This window comes from Chamaea fasciata, unplaced genomic scaffold, assembly GCF_029207755.1.
Source record: "Chamaea fasciata isolate MVZ Bird 193981 ecotype frontalis unplaced genomic scaffold, bChaFas1.0.hap1 SCAF_7, whole genome shotgun sequence".
Classification (NCBI taxonomy): Eukaryota; Metazoa; Chordata; class Aves; order Passeriformes; family Sylviidae; genus Chamaea; species Chamaea fasciata.
Genome location: NW_027094092.1, coordinates 56,081,043 through 56,101,271, shown reverse-complemented (window position 1 = coordinate 56,101,271; position 20,229 = coordinate 56,081,043). Strand labels below are relative to the sequence as shown.

The window sequence follows — 20,229 nt, the reverse complement described above, 5'->3', positions numbered from 1 at the left end:
ATCCTGGCCCTTTACTGCTGAATAACAAAGCAGATCCTTTGAAGAACACTGGGATGTTGTCTAGAAACAGCCACAGAACTTGTCTTGCAATGTTTATTTATGCAGAATCCATAGAGTTACATCAGTCCCCAGTAATGGGCTCATTTTCCCATTTTCAGAAGAGAATAATTTGATTCTCTTACCACTTTCCCAGATTTTTACAGCCACGGAGGATCACTATGACTGAGTAATCTGCTTCTTATCACAGACTCAGAATTTCCCTTGTCCAATTAATGCTTGCTTTTGGTGTTGGGGTTTTTTGTTTGTTTGTTTTGTTGTTGTTGGGTTTTTTGTGTTTTGGGTTTTTTGAGGGGTTTTTTTTTTTTTGAGGAAAAAGATGCATTCACTTAAAGAGGTAATAATTTTGTTTGCTGTGTAATTTTGTCTGGTCATTATTATGCTCCTGTTATGTGATATATTTCTGATGTTTATTCCTTTTGTAGAATCAAACCAGGCTACTCTATGATCAGTTAACTGAGAAAAAAGCTGCTCTGCAACAGTGCTTGAATGAACTACGTGGACACAATGTTTCTGAACAGCTTCAGGTAATTTTATTTGAAGGAAATTAGAGTTTTTACAGCATTAGCTATTATTTCCAGTTTTCTGCAATTTGTGAAGTTTCATATTTTCTAAAGTGTGAATCTAACTTAAGTTTTTAAAATGGGAAAAGGAGTGAATTCTTCAGTATTTGCTGTATTCACCACCACCCCTTTTCCTTTTATTTTTTTTTTTTAACTACACCCCAATCCATACTCAGACCTAATTCCAGACATTTTAGTGGTTGAAGTGGAGGAACCAGTCTCTCCACAACCTCCCAGAGCAAATACACCCCATACTATGGCAGGGAACAAAAAGAGCTACACGTTATGCTTTTTCTTATGCCAAACTAACTTTTCTTTGGGAATAGAACTCTGGTATTTCTATCTTCTCATGCAGCCTTTATGACCACTTTTATCAAATGGAATTTGACCAGTTAAGCTATTTTCTTTGATCTTTATTGGGATTAGCAGAAAATTAAAAATTAACAGGCTGCATATCCTGCCCAGAATGGTGATTGGCCATTTACCTACTTATTACCAAAGCTGGGAGGATATTCTGAAGCTTTTTTGTTACAGGCTCATAACCTTGTTTAGAGGCATAATTTTCTGCCAGACTGAGAGTTGTGTTCCCTGCTGAATTCCCTAGCAAGGACTGGCTATATTCTGTTGGGTAACCACTCTTGGAAAAGGAATACCAGAAGTACATAGCTTTCCTTTCTTCAGAGGGATCCTGTCTCAATCCCTGAGTATTTCTGATTCATAAGAAAAAACTGTTCTGAGTCCATGATTCCTTTTAATGGCTGCTCTTGAATTAGTAAATAGGAAGGCATGTTGAATATTGTCCTGAGACACAAGACCTGAATTCCCTTCTTGGCTGTGCTGTGTGAACACAGTAAGTTATGCCACGTTTCTCCATTTAGTTTATAAACTAATCGGATTTTCTGAAGTGCTAGCACAGAAGAGATTCAGCCACTGGATTCACTGCACTACCAGTGATAATGGCAAGTTTATTGGAATGGAACTCTTCCTAATAGTTAATTTTGTCCTTCATCCAGAAAATTGATGCCTGTACTGTGGAGTTGCAAAACTTTGAAAACCAAGTAGCAAAATTGAGAGGCCATGGAGAAAGATTGCAGTTACCTATCACCTTAATCCAGGAAGCTTATAAATTAGAGGTAAGAGCACAGTACAGTTTCCACTTAATCAGCAATGTTTGATTCTCTTGAGCAATGCATTTGCAGCATCAAAATGGTTATTTTGTATTCTGTGGGTTTGTGGGATTCGTTTCTGTCCTTCATGAATCACTACACTGTGCTTACATTGTAGGATGTTCTGGATGACATGTGGGGGATTCTGAAAGCAAAGTATGTGGAGCTGAATTCCCCTTCCATCAGTGAAGGCCAGTATGAGGACTTGCTGCACGGGTTTGCAGAGCTGGTAGCTATTGGAAGAGAGAAGATGGCACAAGATCCAAAGCACTTAACAAAAAGCAGGGAAGCTCTGCAGTCTCACCTGAAAAATCACAAGGTATGAGTTGTTCATCACAGCACTGCTCAGGTCAGCATAGCAAGGTGCACTGTTTTCTTTGACTGGTTTCTCTCCAGTGTAGTGGAGGAGAGTAACTGGCTCAAAGCAAAGAGGAGGGAGTGGTGTATGTGCAGAAAACAAGGACAAGATTTTCAGTAGACCAAAATAGTGCCAGTTCTGGTGATAAATTGCTGTTTCTGCTTACCTCAGAACACATTGCTGTGTAACTATTCTTTCTTATAGTTATCCCAAAGGATTTTTGTGTCCTGCCTACTACTTAAGCCTTAGAACTCCTGCTGTGGGAGTGTGATCTCTCTTAAAGAGCAAGCTTTAACTTGGTTTTTTTTCCCCCAGGATTTTTTCCGCAACCTCACAACACGCATGGCTTACATGGAAGCGTTTTCCAAGAGAGTGAGTCCTTCTGTCCTGCAAAAGAGAGAGGAATTCTGGAGAGAGCTGGTGAATGAAGTCAAATTGCTGGAGAAGAAGGCCTGCCAGTATGGTATACAGTTAGAGAGCCTGTTAAAGGTAATAAATCAAAAGACACCCAAGAGTAAAACCTGGAGGGAAGGAGAAAAGTTGCATCTGGGGCAGCTCTTGTCCTGCCAGTGATTCTTTGGATAATAGTTGTCCTTTCCTGTTTCCACTGGACAGCAGCAATCTGTTTATTACTTACTCTACGTGTGTCAGTAAACCAGCTTCTTGAAAATCTCTGGAAGTGGACATTTTAACACAACACACTTTATGACTTCTTGCTCTAATTTCTGAGTGTCTGGACTGACGAAAGAGCCCTTTAAGGCAGAAAAATACCAGCACCACTTTAAAATAAAACTCAAAAAATGTAACAAATAATCTGAGAACATCCCTAGAGAATAAAAAATTGCGTACAGCACTTTAAAATAAGAATCCTTAAAGATTTTGGAGAATGTTTAATTATTTCATCTGTGGTGAAATCATGTCTCACCTTGATATTTACATATTATTCACTTACTTTTGTGTTACGTTTCATTAAAGCAAGAGCTGCTGATGCTAGGGAAGGCATTAAGGCCCGAATCTGGTGTATTAAAATGCAAATGGATCTGTGCAGTGTTAACAATTCAATGTATTTTTTAGGATTGGATGGTGTTTGATGAGGATTGCCTCGTTTTCAATAAGGAGTTAGAAGCACTTTCCTCTATGTTGCCTTCCGTCAGTTTGGTTGAAGAAACTGAAGAAAGATTAATGGAAAGGATTGCACTTCTAGAGGTATTTATGTGTTTGTCACTGCTTTTCTTTATAGATCAGTAGATACGGCAAAAAATATTAGTCAGTATAAGAGGAGATGATTTGCAAGGCACTGCTTCCTTTGTGTCCTCAGCTGTGTGTGGGTGCAAGCTCAGAACTAATTTTTAAAAGTAGAAGATTGGGCTGCTAATTCCAGCCAGGGGCTACAAGTCCATTTGAGTGGGAGTAATGACTGTAACTACTTTATAAATCAGTTTTCAAAGGAAAGTATTTGGGATAAGATGGATGTTGTGCAGGCTCCATGGATCCCAAGAACAGCAAGAGCCTTGGAGTGAACATAGTGCCACTGCTCTGTAATTCAGAAATTATTTTCATGCCACAGTGTAAAACCTATGGAAAAGGAGAATCAACCTAGTGCTTTCAAATATCTGAAAATACAAATACCTGAACTCTTATTGCAACACTGGTTGCAGCTGCATCTCTGATGACAGAGCTACATCTTTATTTACAATTTATTTATTTATTTCCAGCTCCAGCTGGAAATATTTTATCCACGTTTTAAACACATTTAGATGTAAGGATATGAAAGCAGCATTTGTGGTTGTGTTATAAAATTAAGAAGAAAGGTTTATAAAATTAAGAAGAGAGATTTTCTGTAGTCTTAGTGATGTATTTTCAGAGAGTGCTCTGCATTCCTCACAGGTTTGACCTTTCTCAGTCTTCAGAGGACACGCTCTGTTAGAATTTTTTGAATTAATAAGTATTTAATGAAAGCAAATTAATGAGTGTTTAATAAATTACTAATGAATGTTTAATAAAGGAAAAAAGTGCTATAATGATTTAATCTAGTTGACTGCAGGAAAGACATCACTGGACATTGCCAGGAAAATCTGAGCTACACTAAAGCCTTTGTAATAAATCAGCAGTAGATGTTTACAGTCAGAGTGGCCCTCTGGTGCTTTGGATACCTGTAGCACTGAGACGAGACATGCAAAATTTGCACAGCCATTGATGTGAAGTTGCCTGGTTTTCCTTGGCTTTTTAAGTTCCTCGCCATCTCTTCACTCTTGAGTCTTTATTTGTCTTTAAAGACTTCAGAAACAAAGTCATAAAGCTTTAGAAGATGTTTGGTGCAGGGTGAAACTCTGGAGCTTCACAGTTTCAAAGACAGAGCAGAACAAAATTCTCTAGGGCTTAATTCCTGCAAGAGAAATACCCCCAAGACCTTTGTTTTTTACTCAACGACTTTACCGTCCACTCTTCATTTCTCCCTGCCAGCATTATTCAATAATTATCCCAGCAGTTTCCTTCAAAACAGTGGTAATATTTTTTCAAATTAGGATAGAGCCTGAAGGAGGAACAGTAACTTTCAGGAGCAAGGAAAGACAATAATTTTATAGTATGAGCAGTCAAATGTTTGGACAGTGCAGCCAGATCTGATAGAGGGTGTTTGTCCATTGCCTGAGGTCTTCAGGTGTCTGAAAAACCAATCAAATCATAACACAGTCATTCTGATAATGTATAAATATAAAGTATTTATAAAGTATGTTGAGATTTGTCTTGACCTACCCAGAGGAAACAAGCAAACAAAAAATAAACAAAACCACAAAACCTGTGTCCCTTTTGCATGTAATGAATTACAGATTTCTATCATTTGGAAAATTAAATACATTACAGACGAAATGTGTGATTAAGAAGTTAGAACAAGTGATATGTGTTTTTCTAGTTGTGTTTTCTGTCTTTAAAATGTTACTGTTTTGCAAACTTCCCATATTCTGACAGAAAATCAAAAGCAGTGTTGATGAAAAGCATGCCAGGCTGTACCAGATGGTGAAAGAAGGGAAGAAATTGCTGACTGCTGTGAGCTGTCCAGAAATAAGAAGCCAGATTGGGAAGACAGAAGAGCAGTGGTTGTCTTTAACCAAAAAAGTTGGCCATGAGCTACACCGACTTCAGACATTACTGAAACTCTTGGTCAGGTGGGTCTAACACAAAAAAAACCCAATTTGAAGTATCAGCTAGACATTAGTTTGTGATTTTTTTTATGGATGACAGCTGAAGCCTTGCTTCTGCAGGGTTATGCAGCAGCAGTGGTGCCGGACTAGTACCCTGGGCCTTCTCACAGGGAAGACAATTTGGAGGGTGAGAAATGTATACCCAGCCTCAGCTAGATATGTGTTTCTGTGTTTTGTTTCCTCCTGTAGCTACAACAGAGACTCAGAGGAGTTGATGAAATGGTTGGATTCTGCTCAGCAGAGAATGAATTTTTGGAAGGAGCAGTCTCTCAATGTGTCACAAGATCTTGCCACCATCAGGGACAACATCAGCAGCTTGTTTGTAAGTCATTTCTGCTGCCAGGTTTAGATAAGACACAGTGAATTCTGGTGAAAATGACCCTTTTGAGAGGTTTTTTGTGTTTGCCATGACCTTGAGCCCCCACGTAATACAGCACTGAATGGCTGTGTGCCCCAAAGCCATTGACAGCTGAACCTGGGGTGTGGGCTCAGGGTACAGGAGTGAAGGCGGTCGGCCAAAGTCAGAAAAGAGAAACATGCTGAATTGCATTTCATGTCTTTGCCTGCTCCCCTTGGATGACTAGCCAGGAGCTTCAGCCCCAGTGTGAGGCCAGACCGAAGGAGCAGTGCACAGGGGGAAAGCAAAGCATTATGATGGTTTGGCTGGTAGATGTGAGCTGGCCAGAGGTCTGAGGACTGGGGTTGCTCCCTGGACCTCTGTGTGAAGTGGGGATCAGGATATTCCTAGTCTCTGTGGGAGCAAAAGGTGGCATTCATCACTGTAGATCAAGGTGGGCAAAAAAATTCTTTATCTGCCAAAACATTTGAGGTTAGGTTTTCTGAATGTTGCCATCTTGGTAAAAACTGTTTGTCGAGGCATTTGATCCTGTGTAAATATGGCTTGTCTTCATTTCAATAGATAAATAAATATTTACCCTCTCTTAAATTTCTCCTGTGCACCGCAGGCATTTTCTAAGGAAGTTGATGAAAAGTCTTCCCTAAAGTCATCAGTGGTGAGCACTGCCAGCCAGCTCCTCCACGTGAAGCAAGCTGATACTGCAGCACTTAGGTCATCTTTGGCAAAGTTTGAGCAAAAATGGGGAGAACTGATTACACAGCTCCCAGCCATCCAAGAAAAGCTTCACCAGGTGAGTGAAAAACTCTGCTGCCATCTCTCAGTTCAAGCTAAATATGTTAAAATGCTGCTGCTGGGATTCAGTTGCCTTTTTCTGAATTAGCTGTGCCATGCTTTCAAAATAACCCCAATACTGTACTGCAGTTTAAATATTGCTGTGTTCTTCCTGAGCTGTTTTACATATATTTATTATCTTTATGGTTTTGCATGAAAGCCGGTTACTTAAAATTGGAAAGAATTACTCAAAATTGGAAAGATTTTTATTTCAGATTCCTGAATTCTTGAACTGAAGTCATTTTCCCCTCTGGAGCACAGGGCTCGCTTTCAAGTTCATGCCCCAATAATGCGATTATAGTGCCTGAACCTTTCTAAGAATAGAAATGTCATTTTCCTTGGTATTTCTAACAAGTAGAGTGTAGAGGATTCATTATGTGCTTTACCTCAGCTTCAGATGGAAAAGCTTTCATCACGGGAAGCTATTGCTGAACTAATGGCCTGGCTGGACCATGTGGAACAACAGCAGGAACGTGAGGAGCCAATAAATTCACAACACAATGCTGCCCAAGTCAAGGCCCTCCTTCAGAAGTACAAGGTAAATGGGAAACTGTAAGTCCAGGCCTGGTGTAAAAAGGATGGAAGCAGCCTACAGGCACTGTCATATCCTTCCCCTTGCTCTCAAGAGGGTTCCTCAGTCTGAAACATGTTGTAACATCCTCCTTTATAAAACCTTATGCTTCCATGACACACAAACCACTGCCTGTTCTGCAATACAGCTACTGCCTGCTGGGCTGTAATCTCCTTTTCTCATGCTGTCCCATCTGTCTCATTTGTTCTCTCTCTTGCATTTAGATTATAAAATGTAATGAGCAAGAAAGCTTCCCTTCCTTAGGAAGACAGACTGAATTTTTGTGCTGTCTTCTACTCTGTCTTTTTAACAAGGAATACCTCTTAATGGAGCTCCCATAACCTGAATTCATTTAACTAGAGAACAGGAGGTTTTAATATTATGTGTCATCAAAAGAAATAACCTGCTAGGAAAGAGGGACAAGATGAACATCCCTGCAGAGAGAGAGAGAGAGAGAGAGAGAGAGGCTGCAGCAGATTCTTGGTGCTGTTCAGATGTCAGAGCACTAGTGGCAGAAGCTGATTGCTCCAGCCACAGGAAGAATTCAAACTGTGTACTCCAGAGATGCCAGGGAGCCCAGCCTCAGCGCATGAATGCCCACAGAGCCATATTTTCTCTGCCCCTGCTCAGGGCTCAGACAGGCTGACAGTTCTCAGGCTGCAGCTGCAGCTTGCAGGCACTTTGGTGCTCCACAAAAGGCAAGTGCCAATGCAAACATTTCTTTCCAAGTGCTCTGGTATAGCACATATATAACATTTTGGTCTGTATTAGTTGGATTTGGCAGTTGGAACATGTAGGTGAGGTGCTGTTTATAACACTTTGGATATTTAGAGGTGGGTTTGTAGGTGTATCTTTTGCACTTGTCAGCAAGGTGGTGTTGTATGTGCTGAGAGAAAAGCTGGGACGAGGGTCACAAATTCCTAGAGGGAAGCAGCTGCGGCTTCAGTACCTCTGCTGTGGTATTCCCTGGTGACTTTCCTGGGCACTACTAGATAAATATGGAGCCCTTTCCTACTCTCTTCTAATACCCTCTGCAATAAAGAACATTCTCTTGTTTTCACTTTGCGTGCAGTTTCGCACTTATCTCTCTGCACAAGAGATGCTGGTGCTAGAGGACACTTTTTCCTCCCAGGTATTCTGATATTCTGTTCTGATATCAGATACTTTGTTAAAAGGAGTAGAAGCTCTTGCTGCAGTTGCCTGTGAGTTGCAGGAGTATGGGAAAGCCTTGATCTTAGCCTAATCTGGGCCCATGGCAGTATGATGGTTTTGTCCAATAATGCGATTGGATTACAGGGTCTAGTACCCTTAGGTTTTATTCCTTGCTCCATCACTAGCCTGTTATTACCTTGAACCACCCACGTAATGACAGAGCTTTTCTGCAGAAATTTCAGTGGATGGAAACAGCTATACAAATAGAGAATGGTAAAATCTGAGAATTATTCCTACAGACAGGTCTCTTTCAGAAAAATATTTCAGGTCATGATTCAAACAAAGCCGTCAATGTCCCACTGCCACACCACGAAGCGTCATTGGAACTGATCAGATTAAGACTACAGAACTGATTAGTTTACATTTTTGCTCTTCTTTTTTTCCACTGCAGGAATACATGATGGAAATGAACTTTAAGCAGTGGATGGTAGATTTTGTTAACCAGTCCCTGCTGCAGATGAGCACCTGTGACGTGGAGAGCAAGCGCTACGAAAGGACCGAGTTTGCCGAGTGCCTGGGCGAGATGAACCTGCGGTGGCACCGGCTGCAGGCATCCCTCAACAGAAAGGTTGGATTGAGTTCCCATGGCTCTTACAGCTCTGATTTTTCCTGTGCCACTGCTCTGTATTAAGCTGCCAGCATTTTTCCTGTTGTAGCAGTTGGATATGTGAAAGCAGCAATTATTAAGTAGGTAGTGTTGACAGCCACGTTCATATGGGGACACATGAGCCTCCTGGACAAGGCACAGCAAGGATCTGTTCCCAGCCCTGCTCCAGCCCTCCTGGGTCACTGAAAATGGGTTACTCTGTGTCAGTGTTCTCCTGCAGTAGTTAAATATGCATTCCCAGTGGAGTGCTTTGAAGGTCAGCAGCTGATTAAGTCACTCTACATGCAGAATTTTCCTATCAGCTCATAATCTTGCTTCTCTGGAGAAAATCTGTTTCAGGCAATGCCTCAGAATTATTCTATTCTAGTGAGGCTAGAAATAATCTATGCATCCAGAATTAGATGCTGCTGCTTATGTGCCCCAATGCCCAGAAAAGCTGGTGTGACTCATGGAAAAGACATGGGGGAGCTTAGAATCCCAAAATGAAACCATGAGGCTGCTCAAATGAATCTCTCTACCAACACATTTCTCTTCCATCTCTGTGTCTCAATTTATACAGCTTTAGGAGAAGCTGCCCTTTCTAAATCCAAATACAAAGACTTCTAGTCAGATGGAAAATTTCCAATATTTTTTAGTTCAGAAAGTCTTCCGGATACATTTTTAAGTGGAAATTTCCTTTCCCATACAATAGAAAATTGCCAAGATGAAATTACAGTTCTGTTGGGGAAAAGGTTATCTTTTTTATCCATTTTCATGAAATTCCATTCTAGGATTTAATGGATCCTCAGGGCCAAGACCAAAGATCAGAAACTTGAGGTCTCTTTCTTATTAGTAGCCTGGTTGGTGGGTTTTAGTGAGAATGAGATTTTCCGACTCCGTATGAATGTGTCCACGTACCCCAGGGTCCCCCAACCTGTCAGTTCTCCCAGCTCCAGAACACACATTGCCTTGTTTCTTCCAAAGGAAAAGGTCAGATCCTAAAGAGCCTGCAAAACTTTTTAGGTTTTCCTTTCAAAGTATTTTCTCGAAAGACTATTTCCAGCATAGGTTTTGTAATCTCAAATTTTGTCATGGAAGACAAAGCCCTGTTTCTGCTCACCTGTAGGTTTAAGTAAGTTAAAACAGTTTTGTAACTTTCAGATACAAGACCTGGAACACATTTTGGAGGATATTACTGAGAATGAGAACAAAGCCCAGACTCTGTGCAACTGGCTGGAAGCTCAGAGTGATCGACTGAGATCCTTACGGACCCCAGCGAGTCTGATCTCTGCACAGAACACCTTAGATGATTGCAAGGTAAAGCATGACATGAGTGTTATTACTGCAAAAGACCTATTTAGCACACTTTGCCGGCTCCAGGCTAAGGGACTGCACAGATTTTAACAGAAAGAAATGTAAAGGAAGTTGCCATTTCCCCGAAGAATTCTCCAATGTCATTTTAATTAAAGCATGTTGTATTCGGGTGATAAAGAGCCAGAGCCACTTTTAATGTGAGTGGCTATTCTGTGGGGTTTTTTCCACCAACTGAAGATGCATCTGCTTTTGCTTCATGGTATTTGGAGTGTTGTGCAGCAATATTGTATTCTGAGGTACTTCCAATAGAAGTAGTTCTCAGTTCAGCACAGCCATGGCAGGAGTTATCAGTTCTATTAGTTTGAAGAGCTCTGTGATGGGAATATCATGGAAACTGCTCAGTCCCATTTGGAGAAATAGCTAGCCTCTCTACTTCTGGCCTAGATTGTAGTGTAATCTCTCTGCAGCAGCCTCAAGGATCTGGGTGTCCTTTGTTATGTTTTTCTAGGCATCAGATCCCTCAAAATTAATACAGGTGGCAGCCAGCTAATAATTGGTTCCTGTTACTCTGGCAGTCTGCTGTTTTCATTCAGTACAGTGTTCCCTCTCTAGTTTTTCACATGGAATATTTGTTCTTTCATTGCCATGGTTACATCTCTCTCCTGTAATAGGCTGCTTTTATTGTCTGGAGTGCTGTGTTACACACTGAGTTACTTGCATCTCTGAAGTGTGTGGAGGGGCCAGAATGGAAGAAAGGCACAATGGTAGCTTGGACTAAACACTCACCTGCTCAGAGCAACACACAGTGCTAGGATACAGGTGGCTAAAATGTTTTAATTAAAATTGATCTGGTCAATAAAAATGAGGTCCAAATTTAAAAATGTTTTGAGGACGGTCAGTGAGAGGTGAAAAAAGGTCATGGCTTTAAGTGTAGCATTATAGGAAAATGCTGTGGCCCATTGTGGGTATGGATAGTTCCTCACATTGTGAAGAACTGCCTGCTGAGCTTTCCCCAGCATGTCAGGACTCTTATAATCTTGCTGGTTGTCTTGGGGAAGCAGTTATTTTCCCAGGTATCTCCATTCGTTGGTGATTGTTCTCACTTGATTTCACTGGAGTTGATTTCACTGGAATTTCTGCCATGGGAGTCCCTCTGAGCAAAGGGACAAACTGAAAATGACTTTCTAGAAGTTGTTAGGATGTCAGGGACTCGCCCATTGCAAAAACAGTTCCTGTCTTACCTTTGCATGACTGAAGAATTGCACAAAATTTGTTTTAAAGGAGGAATGTTTATCTAAACTCTTCACAGAAGTTTTTTTCTACAGCCTCATTAAAAGATCTTATTTATCTTTTTTTTTTTTTCCCCCATTATTTAGGAGCTAGAAAATCAACTCGCAGCTAAATCCAAAACTCTTGATGAACTCAAACAGAGTTTGGCTTCGAATGGCAGTGCAGAACAAACCCCAGAAGCTCAGTCTCTCAGGATAGCTGAGCTGTGTGAAATGAAGGACAGCATTGTAAACCAGGTAAAAGCCTTGCTTGTGTTCAGGTTTCCTCTGCTGCATGTTCTCACCACCAGTGTCATTAATCTTCTTCATGGGATGGCAGGAGCTGGTACAAAAAAGATGCAAAGTATTCCTTACTCTTCATCATCCTAAGAATTTAATTTTAAGTCTTTACTGTAAAGTAAATTAGTGTTATATAGAATTAGTATTTCTGAAGCTGAGAGAGAAAAATTAGTCTGATCTTGAAGCAGTTTGAGTACAAAGTGGGGAGGAACAGATCCCCATCTGCAGTTTAAGAAAATAGAGAAAGAGCACTGCTATTTTTCAGTCAAGCTGAAAATGGAAACCTTAAACCCTCTTACTTGATCTCCTTCTCTTTCATACCCTGCTCTTTCTCCTCTGTAGTGCAACTGGTGGAAGCTGCCTGCTCTGGCCCTGTTCTGACTGCAGCTTTTCCACCTCCCAGTTACTCTTTCATCCACACACCAGGGTGGCTTTTGCCAGCCTCAAATCCTGTGCACTTTCCAGTTGCGTCAAGGAGAGTCTGGCAGATTGGTTTCCCATGCAAGCTAACTCTCTAGCAGTTTGTATTTATAATATCTTTATAATTGGAGCTGATATTTTTTTTATGTGGATGTAATTGATAGGTGCAGGAGAGATAATAATGAGTAAATTTATAGATTTAAATTGTGATAATAAATAACCATGTACTTTAGAGAATTATACTTGATGGAGTGATTGTGTTTCTAGTTAAGATTGCTTTACATTTTTTATTGCAAACTCCTTGCCTTTTTTCGTCAGAACTTTGTGAAACCTGGACCCTTTTGCTTGAACTCCCCACAGGAGGTGTTGATCCAGTATTGATCTGCTGCTTCTTGGTTTAGGTTTCAGCAGAAAGCATGTGGTTGTATTTTACCAAGAAGTAGGGAAATTTATGTCTATGAACATGATGAAAGTTTTTCCTTCTGATGTATAGCTGGGGATAGAAATTGGCAGAATTGACAGCCTCATGCTTTTTTTCTTCTTACAGTCACCATGGGTCATGTTAATTTTAGGGATTTTATGACTAAACTACGGAACTTGCAAACTACAGGATATTCTTGGAGCTGAGCTGTCTTGTGTGTGCAACGAAACAGCAAGTGCAGGTTCCTTCCCATGGGTGACTGCTCACATCAGAGCCAGGCAGAGGTTTCTAATCCAGCACTAAGGAGATGTAATACCTTGATTAAATTGTCTGTAGGTTGAGCTCAAGCCTGTGAGTCTGTGGCCCAGAGACATTTCCCGAGAACAATGTCTTCCCATCTTCCTTGTGTGGGCAGTAATTAGCTACAGGCTACAAAAAGCAATTAGAGATTCCTCCCACCTATAACCATGATTCAAAAGAGAATAGAGATGATTAATCCACCAGCCTGTGTGTGCCTGAAACTAGGATACTGGGATAAAATGATCTGTGCAGTCTATTTAGGGTGAACTATGGTGTGAACATCTTTTCATCTTCCATTGTGTGGCTGCATAGTCAGAACCAAAATCTGGCATCTGGCTTTTTTTGTCAGGTCTCGTGGAGACATGGTTGTTTGTCTGCCTGGTTTTCATGCTTTTCTCCAAGCATGATTGAAAATAGGTGCTGAACTAGATGACTCTTTTGTTTAACTCAGGACATGCCTTATGTACTTGCCTGAAACAGAAGGAAAAGAATGGCTGAAGGAGGACTGTGTTTTTGTGCTTGCAGTGTCTAGGAGCCTGTGGCATGCCTGCCCCAGATAGATTAGACAACTGTAATAATGAAAAGGGACAGAAAATGAAGGGGATATTGTTTAATTTTGTGTGAAAATCCTGAACTTGCTAGCCTGGGATCCAGGTGGGCTTGCATTATTATAGCACAATGGCATAAGAGGGATGACAGCTCTCAGAGTATTGCAGTAGTGGCTTCTTCCATGCAAACCAATTTCTGCTCAAATTGTCCTTGAAAGGAAACTTGATCTCTGGATCAAACTATCTTCTCCCTAAGAAGATTAAGGCTTTCAACTTCCTCCCACTTCAGGTTGAATTTGGCAGGAAGGAATAAGCAGTTCATTATTTCAGTACTTCCTGGGGTGTTCTGGCATAATAGTGCTACCTTGAACTCCAGTGAAATTTTAATTTCCAGCAAATTCTTATACTTCACAGTAGATACTGTTTACTGCTTTTTTTTGAGGCCTGCACAATTCCTTTCCGAGTAGTAAAACACTCCAACTTGGCAAATTCTTGTGGATTGTCATGGATTGAGCATTTAGTTTAGATTTTTAAATTAATTTAAAGGTGATTATATGTCAGGACTACCCAAGAAATATTAACAAAAATTATTTGCCTGCAGATTGCACAGCTAAAGGCCTCAATGGAGTCAACACTGGAGGAGTGGAGAGCATATGATGAAATTTATGCAGAAGTCAGCTTGATGACAACAAGATATTTGTACTGCATAGACCAATGCAAACCTTCTGGGGAAGAAGCTTCATTGGAAGCTTTAAAAAAACAGGTCAAAACTCTCCAGGTAAAGTTGTCTTATTTCTGTACTTTCTACTATGCCTTTAGGCAAACAAACTCCACTGAAAAAAAAAAGATAAAATTATCTGAACAACTTTTTCTTTATTATAATGACACTGAAATTAGTACAATATTACTATTTTTTTTCTCTCCAGAGGCACTTAGACTTCTTATTTTATGTAGTGCATAAGTTCAACTTGAGTGCAATTTAGGTACCAAGGTTCAAGAAAAAAGCCCGCTGAGTCCTCATGGTCCCTTGCACCTTATATTGATGCTGAGCCTGGCATTTCTACTTGTTCCAGCACCAGCCCAACTATTCTGTCACCCTCCAGAGAGCTGGAGTCTCCTGCACAGCCTCTGAACGGCTCAGAATGCCAGACATAAATGCTCTGGATCCTCCTGCTGCTCTGCTTGGCTGTTACAGAGTCCAAGTGGAGCGTCTGGAGTAGGCAGTTAGGCTGGCCCTGGGTCTGGGCATTTCACAGCTCTGGCTAAAATCCCTTTTCTTGGCTTTAAATGAGTGTTGAAAGGCTGTGCAAGCACTCCCTGTTTTCTTGTAAACATGGCCTGATTTCGGGGTGTTTTTTGAGTTGTATCAGAGGTGGTGTGGGACAGACTGAGGCTGTGAATGCTGGGTATGGGACTCTTGGCAGTAAACCTTGCACAAGTGCTTTCCACCCTCACCTGGGCTCATGTTATAAATAAAAGGAGCTGGGCACCTCCTCACCTCCTTCCTTCAATCACCCAGTTTACTTTTAACCTGGAGCAGTTCACAAACACACTATTAATTGCCTATATCAGAAGGGGGAACTTGCAGCTGAGGACAGGAGGTGTCAAGCCAACTTTACTGCCAGTAGAAACAGCAGCTTTAAATTAAAGGATTTTTTGGTTTCTAGCAAAAATTCAGTTTAGGTGTGTGGGTTTGCTAAATAAGCTTTGTCTTTAACAGCCAATAAATTATCTCAGTTTAAAACAGGTCTCCTGGATGGTTTGGTTTTGTTTTGTTTTAACTTGGACCATTTCACCTCTCTCAGCTTCCTAATTCTTAGGAGCAGGTGTTAAATTTTCTGCAAACGTTTTAATCTGTGCTGCCAAAGTATGGCAATATTGCTGCCCTATCTCTACCAATCTGGAGGGGAAGTTTCACTTAGGTAGTTTATCCCCCACAATTAATTGTAATAATCCATTCTTCAGGCTCTTCAAGATGAATCAGAGAACAGTGAAGAAAGCTGGGCCAAGCTCCAGGCTGCTGCCAGTAACCTGAAGAAGAACTGTTCCCCCTCCTTTGCGGAGATTATTGACCAAAAGTGCATAGAGGCACACACTAGGTAAGCCTGCAAAATCAGACCCCAGTTATTAGTATTTAAAAAACCCAAGGTTTTGAGGCAGGACTCAAACATCTGTCAGATTTTCAAATCTATACCAATGCATCTCACCTATCTAAGTGAATCTGTGTGAGGAACAGAATCACAGAATCATGGAATGGTTTGGGTTGGAAGGGACCTTAATGATCATCCAGTTTCAACCCCCCTGCCATGAAAAGGGACACCTTCCACTAGACCAGGTTTCACCAAGCCTCATCCATCGTTAAACACTTCCAGGGATGGGGAACTTGTACCTTTTACCTGAATGCTTTTCGTGTGATGGGTCCCACAGCACTAACTCTGCCTTTCAGGAACATGGGTGTGGATGCAAAGCAACTCCCAGAGGAATCCTATGCCAAGTGATATTCTGCAGGAGAACCTACTAGGAAAACGCTCTTAATCCTTTGATATTTTGGCAGGTGGAACTCAGTAAATGAAGACATCACAGATCAGCTGCGGGCAGCACAGGCAGCTCTGCAGCTCTGGGAGCCCTTTGATGCTTTGTGCACTGAGACAGCAGCCAAGTTACAGCAGTACAGCCAGCAATGTGCTCAGCTCTTGGATGCTCACATGCCTGAGGAGAACACCATAGAAACCCTGGAGCAGAGGATACAGGAGATTAAGGTACATGAATAAGTTTCTGGTTCCTGGTACAAACTAAGATTTATTTTTGAGAAACAAGGCAAAAGAATGCCAATGATCCAGTCAGTGGAAAAGATAAGATCTGTGGGTTTCTTTCATGAACAGGAACCTTTTGTATTTCTTTTAATCAATTTGACCAGAGGCCAAACCAGAGTTAGTGTATGGTGAGAAGAGAGCAGAAGGGAGTCATATTCCATCTCTGCCCTTTTCTGCTCTACACAAAAGATCAGGCCTGTGTTGGAAGCAATCACTGAAAGAAAAGTTATTTACCTTATGGGGCATCACTTGGGAGGAGGGATAATATCTACTAGAACTATAGCTGAGGGAAAAAAACAGTTTTCCCAAGCACAGGGTCATTGTGAGCTCTTCCACAGCCTTCAAATTGTTTTTAATTGGATTTGGTACTGTGTTTTGGTCTGGTGTGATGAGTTCACAGATTCCTGAGCTCATCAGATTATTCTAAATGCTTTTGAATTTAGGCAAATGAGATCTCATGCTGAAACCACACGGTACATTGGACTCTCTCAGGCAGCAAAGCTGTCATCAGGTTCTGACATTTTTTGGTTTCTTCAGACTGCAGTAAAGAAATACAATAATCCTTATGTCAGGACAGAGCTGTGATTCATCATGCTGTATGAATCTCTAGCCACGAACTGGAAGAAGCCCAGAGTCCATTTTGCATGTGGCCTTAAATAAGAAACTTTACATTACAGGGAAGAGAACTCATGTATTTCTTTCTTTGTCAGAAAAAACTGACAGCAGCATAGCCTAAAGTTTTTTTCACTTTTTTCTGATCTACTAATGGCTGTGACAGAAATTCACCAATATGTCAGCAAAAGGAATTGCCTTTTTTGAAAATTTTGGGGAAGAGTGTAACACCTACTAAGCACGGCATGGCCACCTGAAATCCATTAGCACAGCAGATCCTGTCCTCGTGTGTGTGGGTAGAACACACGGAATTTATTGTGGGGTTTTTCAAGTGGTGAGTTAAAAGAATGGGGATCAGTGAAATGGCATATGAGTTATGTGAATTTGAATGTAAAAAAATTGTATTTTAATCCCTCTAATCTTTTTCGCTCTATATATTAGGAAAGATTATGGTTTTATGGATTTTTGTCACCACAAAAAATAAAAATAAATTTCAGTATAGAGAATAAAAAAATGAAAATGGGTTATTTATTAAATGGCTGGAGTGGTATTTTATAACATGATCTTTTCAAACAAAAGAGTCAGGAAGCAAGGACCATTTTGCTTTTTGGGGAAATGTGTGTATTCTTTGCTATTGATCAGAAGACTTTGCTTATTATTCTCAGAAAAGCCAATACATAGTGGCAGATTTCAGGGGGTTTCATGGCTAAAAGTAAATTCACTTGTCAAAAAAAAAAAGAAAAATATCAAGTACATTGAATGAGTCTAAAATTATTCCCTTTGTTCTTGAACTGCCTTTAGAGTATAATTTTATGGCACCTTTCTTAGTAAAGGGGAACAAATAAAACCAAACCCATAGTCCTCAGTCACTGAGGGATCCAAAGTAACTAAAAAGCATTCTTCATCTGCAGCATGGGCTAATTCCTCCATCTTCCAGTGTACACACATCTTGTAGGGAGGGATATTCTGATTTCCCTCTCTGATTTCCTCTGGAGCAGCAGCATCCTGCTGCCTGAAGTCACTGGTGCTCCATTGAACTTTGAACTGTGCCTTTCCCAGCATCAATGGATGCAGTTCCCATTATCCTCCAAGTAAAAGACTGAAGCTTTCACCATAGCTGAGCTTGGCTCCCAGATGGGATCAACAAAAAGAGTTTAGTTACAGCAACAAAAGGTACCAAATGAAAGTGGCACATGAATGATGATCTGATTCATTTACTGACTTTTTTTTTTTTCCCCTTTCCCCTTCTCTCATCAGAATTTACAGCATGAGCTTCAAAACATTGCAGGATGCCGAACCCAGATTTATTTGCAGGCTGACAGGATAAAACAGCAGGCTGGGACAGCTGCTGAAGCCGTTCTGATGGAGAAGCTGCAGCCATTCCAGAGAGCAACCTATTTGGAAAAGATGTTGCAGAGGAAGTTGGATGAACTTCAGGTATTTTTTAAAATTTTTTTAAAATACTGAATTAGCTGACAGTGTAGGGTAACACCTTCACTAGATTCCTGTGTGAGCCACATTCCTCATTAGAGCACTATAGTTCTTGAATTGAAATTTCAATTAAATAAAACTCAGCAGGATGATAAATTATATAAATTTATTTCTTTATGCATGAAGCCAGAGAGACAGGTGGAGGATTTCACCCTTACCTGCTTGTGTTGCTCTAACAGACTTTCTCAGTGGGCCTGTTATCCCCAGGACCCTCAGATGATTAAAGATTAGGGAATGTATTTTTATTTTTTTGAACACTGAAGTAAGTAGTAACCTTTCTCAGCTCTGCCTTGAAAAAACACTGTGGGCTTCAGTTTTCCTTGGGAAGAGTTCCTATTGTGAACCTAAAACCGAACAGAAAACTGTGGCCATTTGATGTAATTCTGAGGACCAGATTCACATTCCTGTTCAGGCCAAGTGGGGAGAGACTTGGATCCAGGAGCTTTGCTCAGAATAGTGGAGGATTGACTTCTCCTCTGCACAAGTATTCCTGAGAAAGCTTCCAAGCAAAATATGCTGCTGGACATTTACTGATGTAGAATTAGTCTGTTCCTGTGGAAAAAGTCTAGTTTCAACAAATTGTTCTGTTTTAAAGTAAACCTGAATTCATCAAGACATTTGAAGCCAGGTCTATTTATGATCCATCTACCAGCCCAGTTAATGGCTAGAAGCCAGAAATCTTTGTAAAGATAACAGGTTTCTTATATTCCCTGTGAGCTTCTCACTGCATGAAAAAAATGCATTTCTGGGTAGTCATTTTCCATGGTGTAACCCTGTAGTATTACCACAGCAGTCTCTCTCCACACACCAGTTTTTGCCGTTCATCCCTCGTAAAACTGTTGTTGTGTATGTGCTCTCAGAGATGTGGAGTTTAATTCTGGACGGAAAGTAAAAGCTCTCCCAGTGCTGTTCTGCTAAAGGAAAGTTGAATTCCAGCCCTACTGATTCCTCCACAGAGCTCATGTAAGCTGCACAGCTTTGGTTGTGCAGGGACACGGGAGCAGGCTCTGTGTGTACCTCAAAGGAAGCTCATTTTCACAAGTTTCCCCCCTCTGATAAGCTGAGTTTCCCATTTCACAGTAAGTTAAATAGCACAAAGCTATGAAAGGTATCACAGAAACCCCTATTCCTTTCACAGAGTTACAGCTGTCTCAGAATTTTGAGATTCTCTTTCTTGCTCTCTGCTTTGGGTTAAATTTTCCCCTTACCAGTTGAAAAATGAAAAAAAGTTCAATATAGTGTTATAAATACATTAGAATTTAGGTTTAATAACTGTTTGTTTTCCTGATAGTATTGCTTAGTGCTCCCTTTTGTATCCTGAATAAATGTAATAAATAGTAACTAATGCACATTTTCAATATTCACCCCAGTTCAATCTTTTACAACTGGAGGATTTCAACAGTTGCCTGGAAACGCTGGAGGGTCGTGTCAAGAATTGCACAGACACCTTTGATAGCATCTGTCTAGAGGAGGGAGACAACTCAGAATTGCTCATGGTATGTTTGCATTCCCAAATACAAAAAGATACTACTCAGCTCTTGCCCACTTCAAGATGCTCTTTGTGTCCTGGATGTCACAGTTGCAGCACTTCCATCAGAGTAGCTATAATTCAGCCAAAACACAAAAAGCAATGATTAAAGTTTACAAATTCTAGATCTGCACTTCAGGCCAAATGTCTGCATAGAAGGGAGGAAAATCACCCAGATTTGGGCTTGATGGGAGATCTTTCTCCCCAGCTTCACACTGGAGCTATCCTGTTTCCCTCAATGTGGGGTATAAAGTGGAGGTACCAGGTCTTGAGTACCTGTTCAGTACTATTGGGAAAGTGAGCCCTGTGTAA

At 40.8% G+C, this 20,229-nt stretch overlaps 1 protein-coding gene across 3 annotated transcripts in view; it reads left to right on the top strand.

Moving 5' to 3' along the window:
* Positions 1-20,229, top strand: part of SYNE2 (spectrin repeat containing nuclear envelope protein 2) — a 174,110-nt gene that overhangs the window by 110,545 nt on the left and 43,336 nt on the right. For all 3 annotated transcript variants that reach the window (XM_066188996.1, XM_066188997.1, XM_066188995.1), the window contains exons 76-92: positions 483-584; positions 1,634-1,753; positions 1,905-2,105; positions 2,460-2,633; positions 3,219-3,350; positions 5,112-5,308; positions 5,534-5,666; positions 6,310-6,492; positions 6,925-7,071; positions 8,708-8,884; positions 10,064-10,219; positions 11,593-11,742; positions 14,075-14,251; positions 15,439-15,572; positions 16,028-16,232; positions 18,156-18,335; positions 19,760-19,885. In XM_066188996.1, the coding sequence (XP_066045093.1) occupies positions 483-584; positions 1,634-1,753; positions 1,905-2,105; positions 2,460-2,633; positions 3,219-3,350; positions 5,112-5,308; positions 5,534-5,666; positions 6,310-6,492; positions 6,925-7,071; positions 8,708-8,884; positions 10,064-10,219; positions 11,593-11,742; positions 14,075-14,251; positions 15,439-15,572; positions 16,028-16,232; positions 18,156-18,335; positions 19,760-19,885 (2,694 nt within the window). The remainder of the gene's footprint in view (positions 1-482; positions 585-1,633; positions 1,754-1,904; positions 2,106-2,459; positions 2,634-3,218; positions 3,351-5,111; positions 5,309-5,533; positions 5,667-6,309; positions 6,493-6,924; positions 7,072-8,707; positions 8,885-10,063; positions 10,220-11,592; positions 11,743-14,074; positions 14,252-15,438; positions 15,573-16,027; positions 16,233-18,155; positions 18,336-19,759; positions 19,886-20,229) is intronic.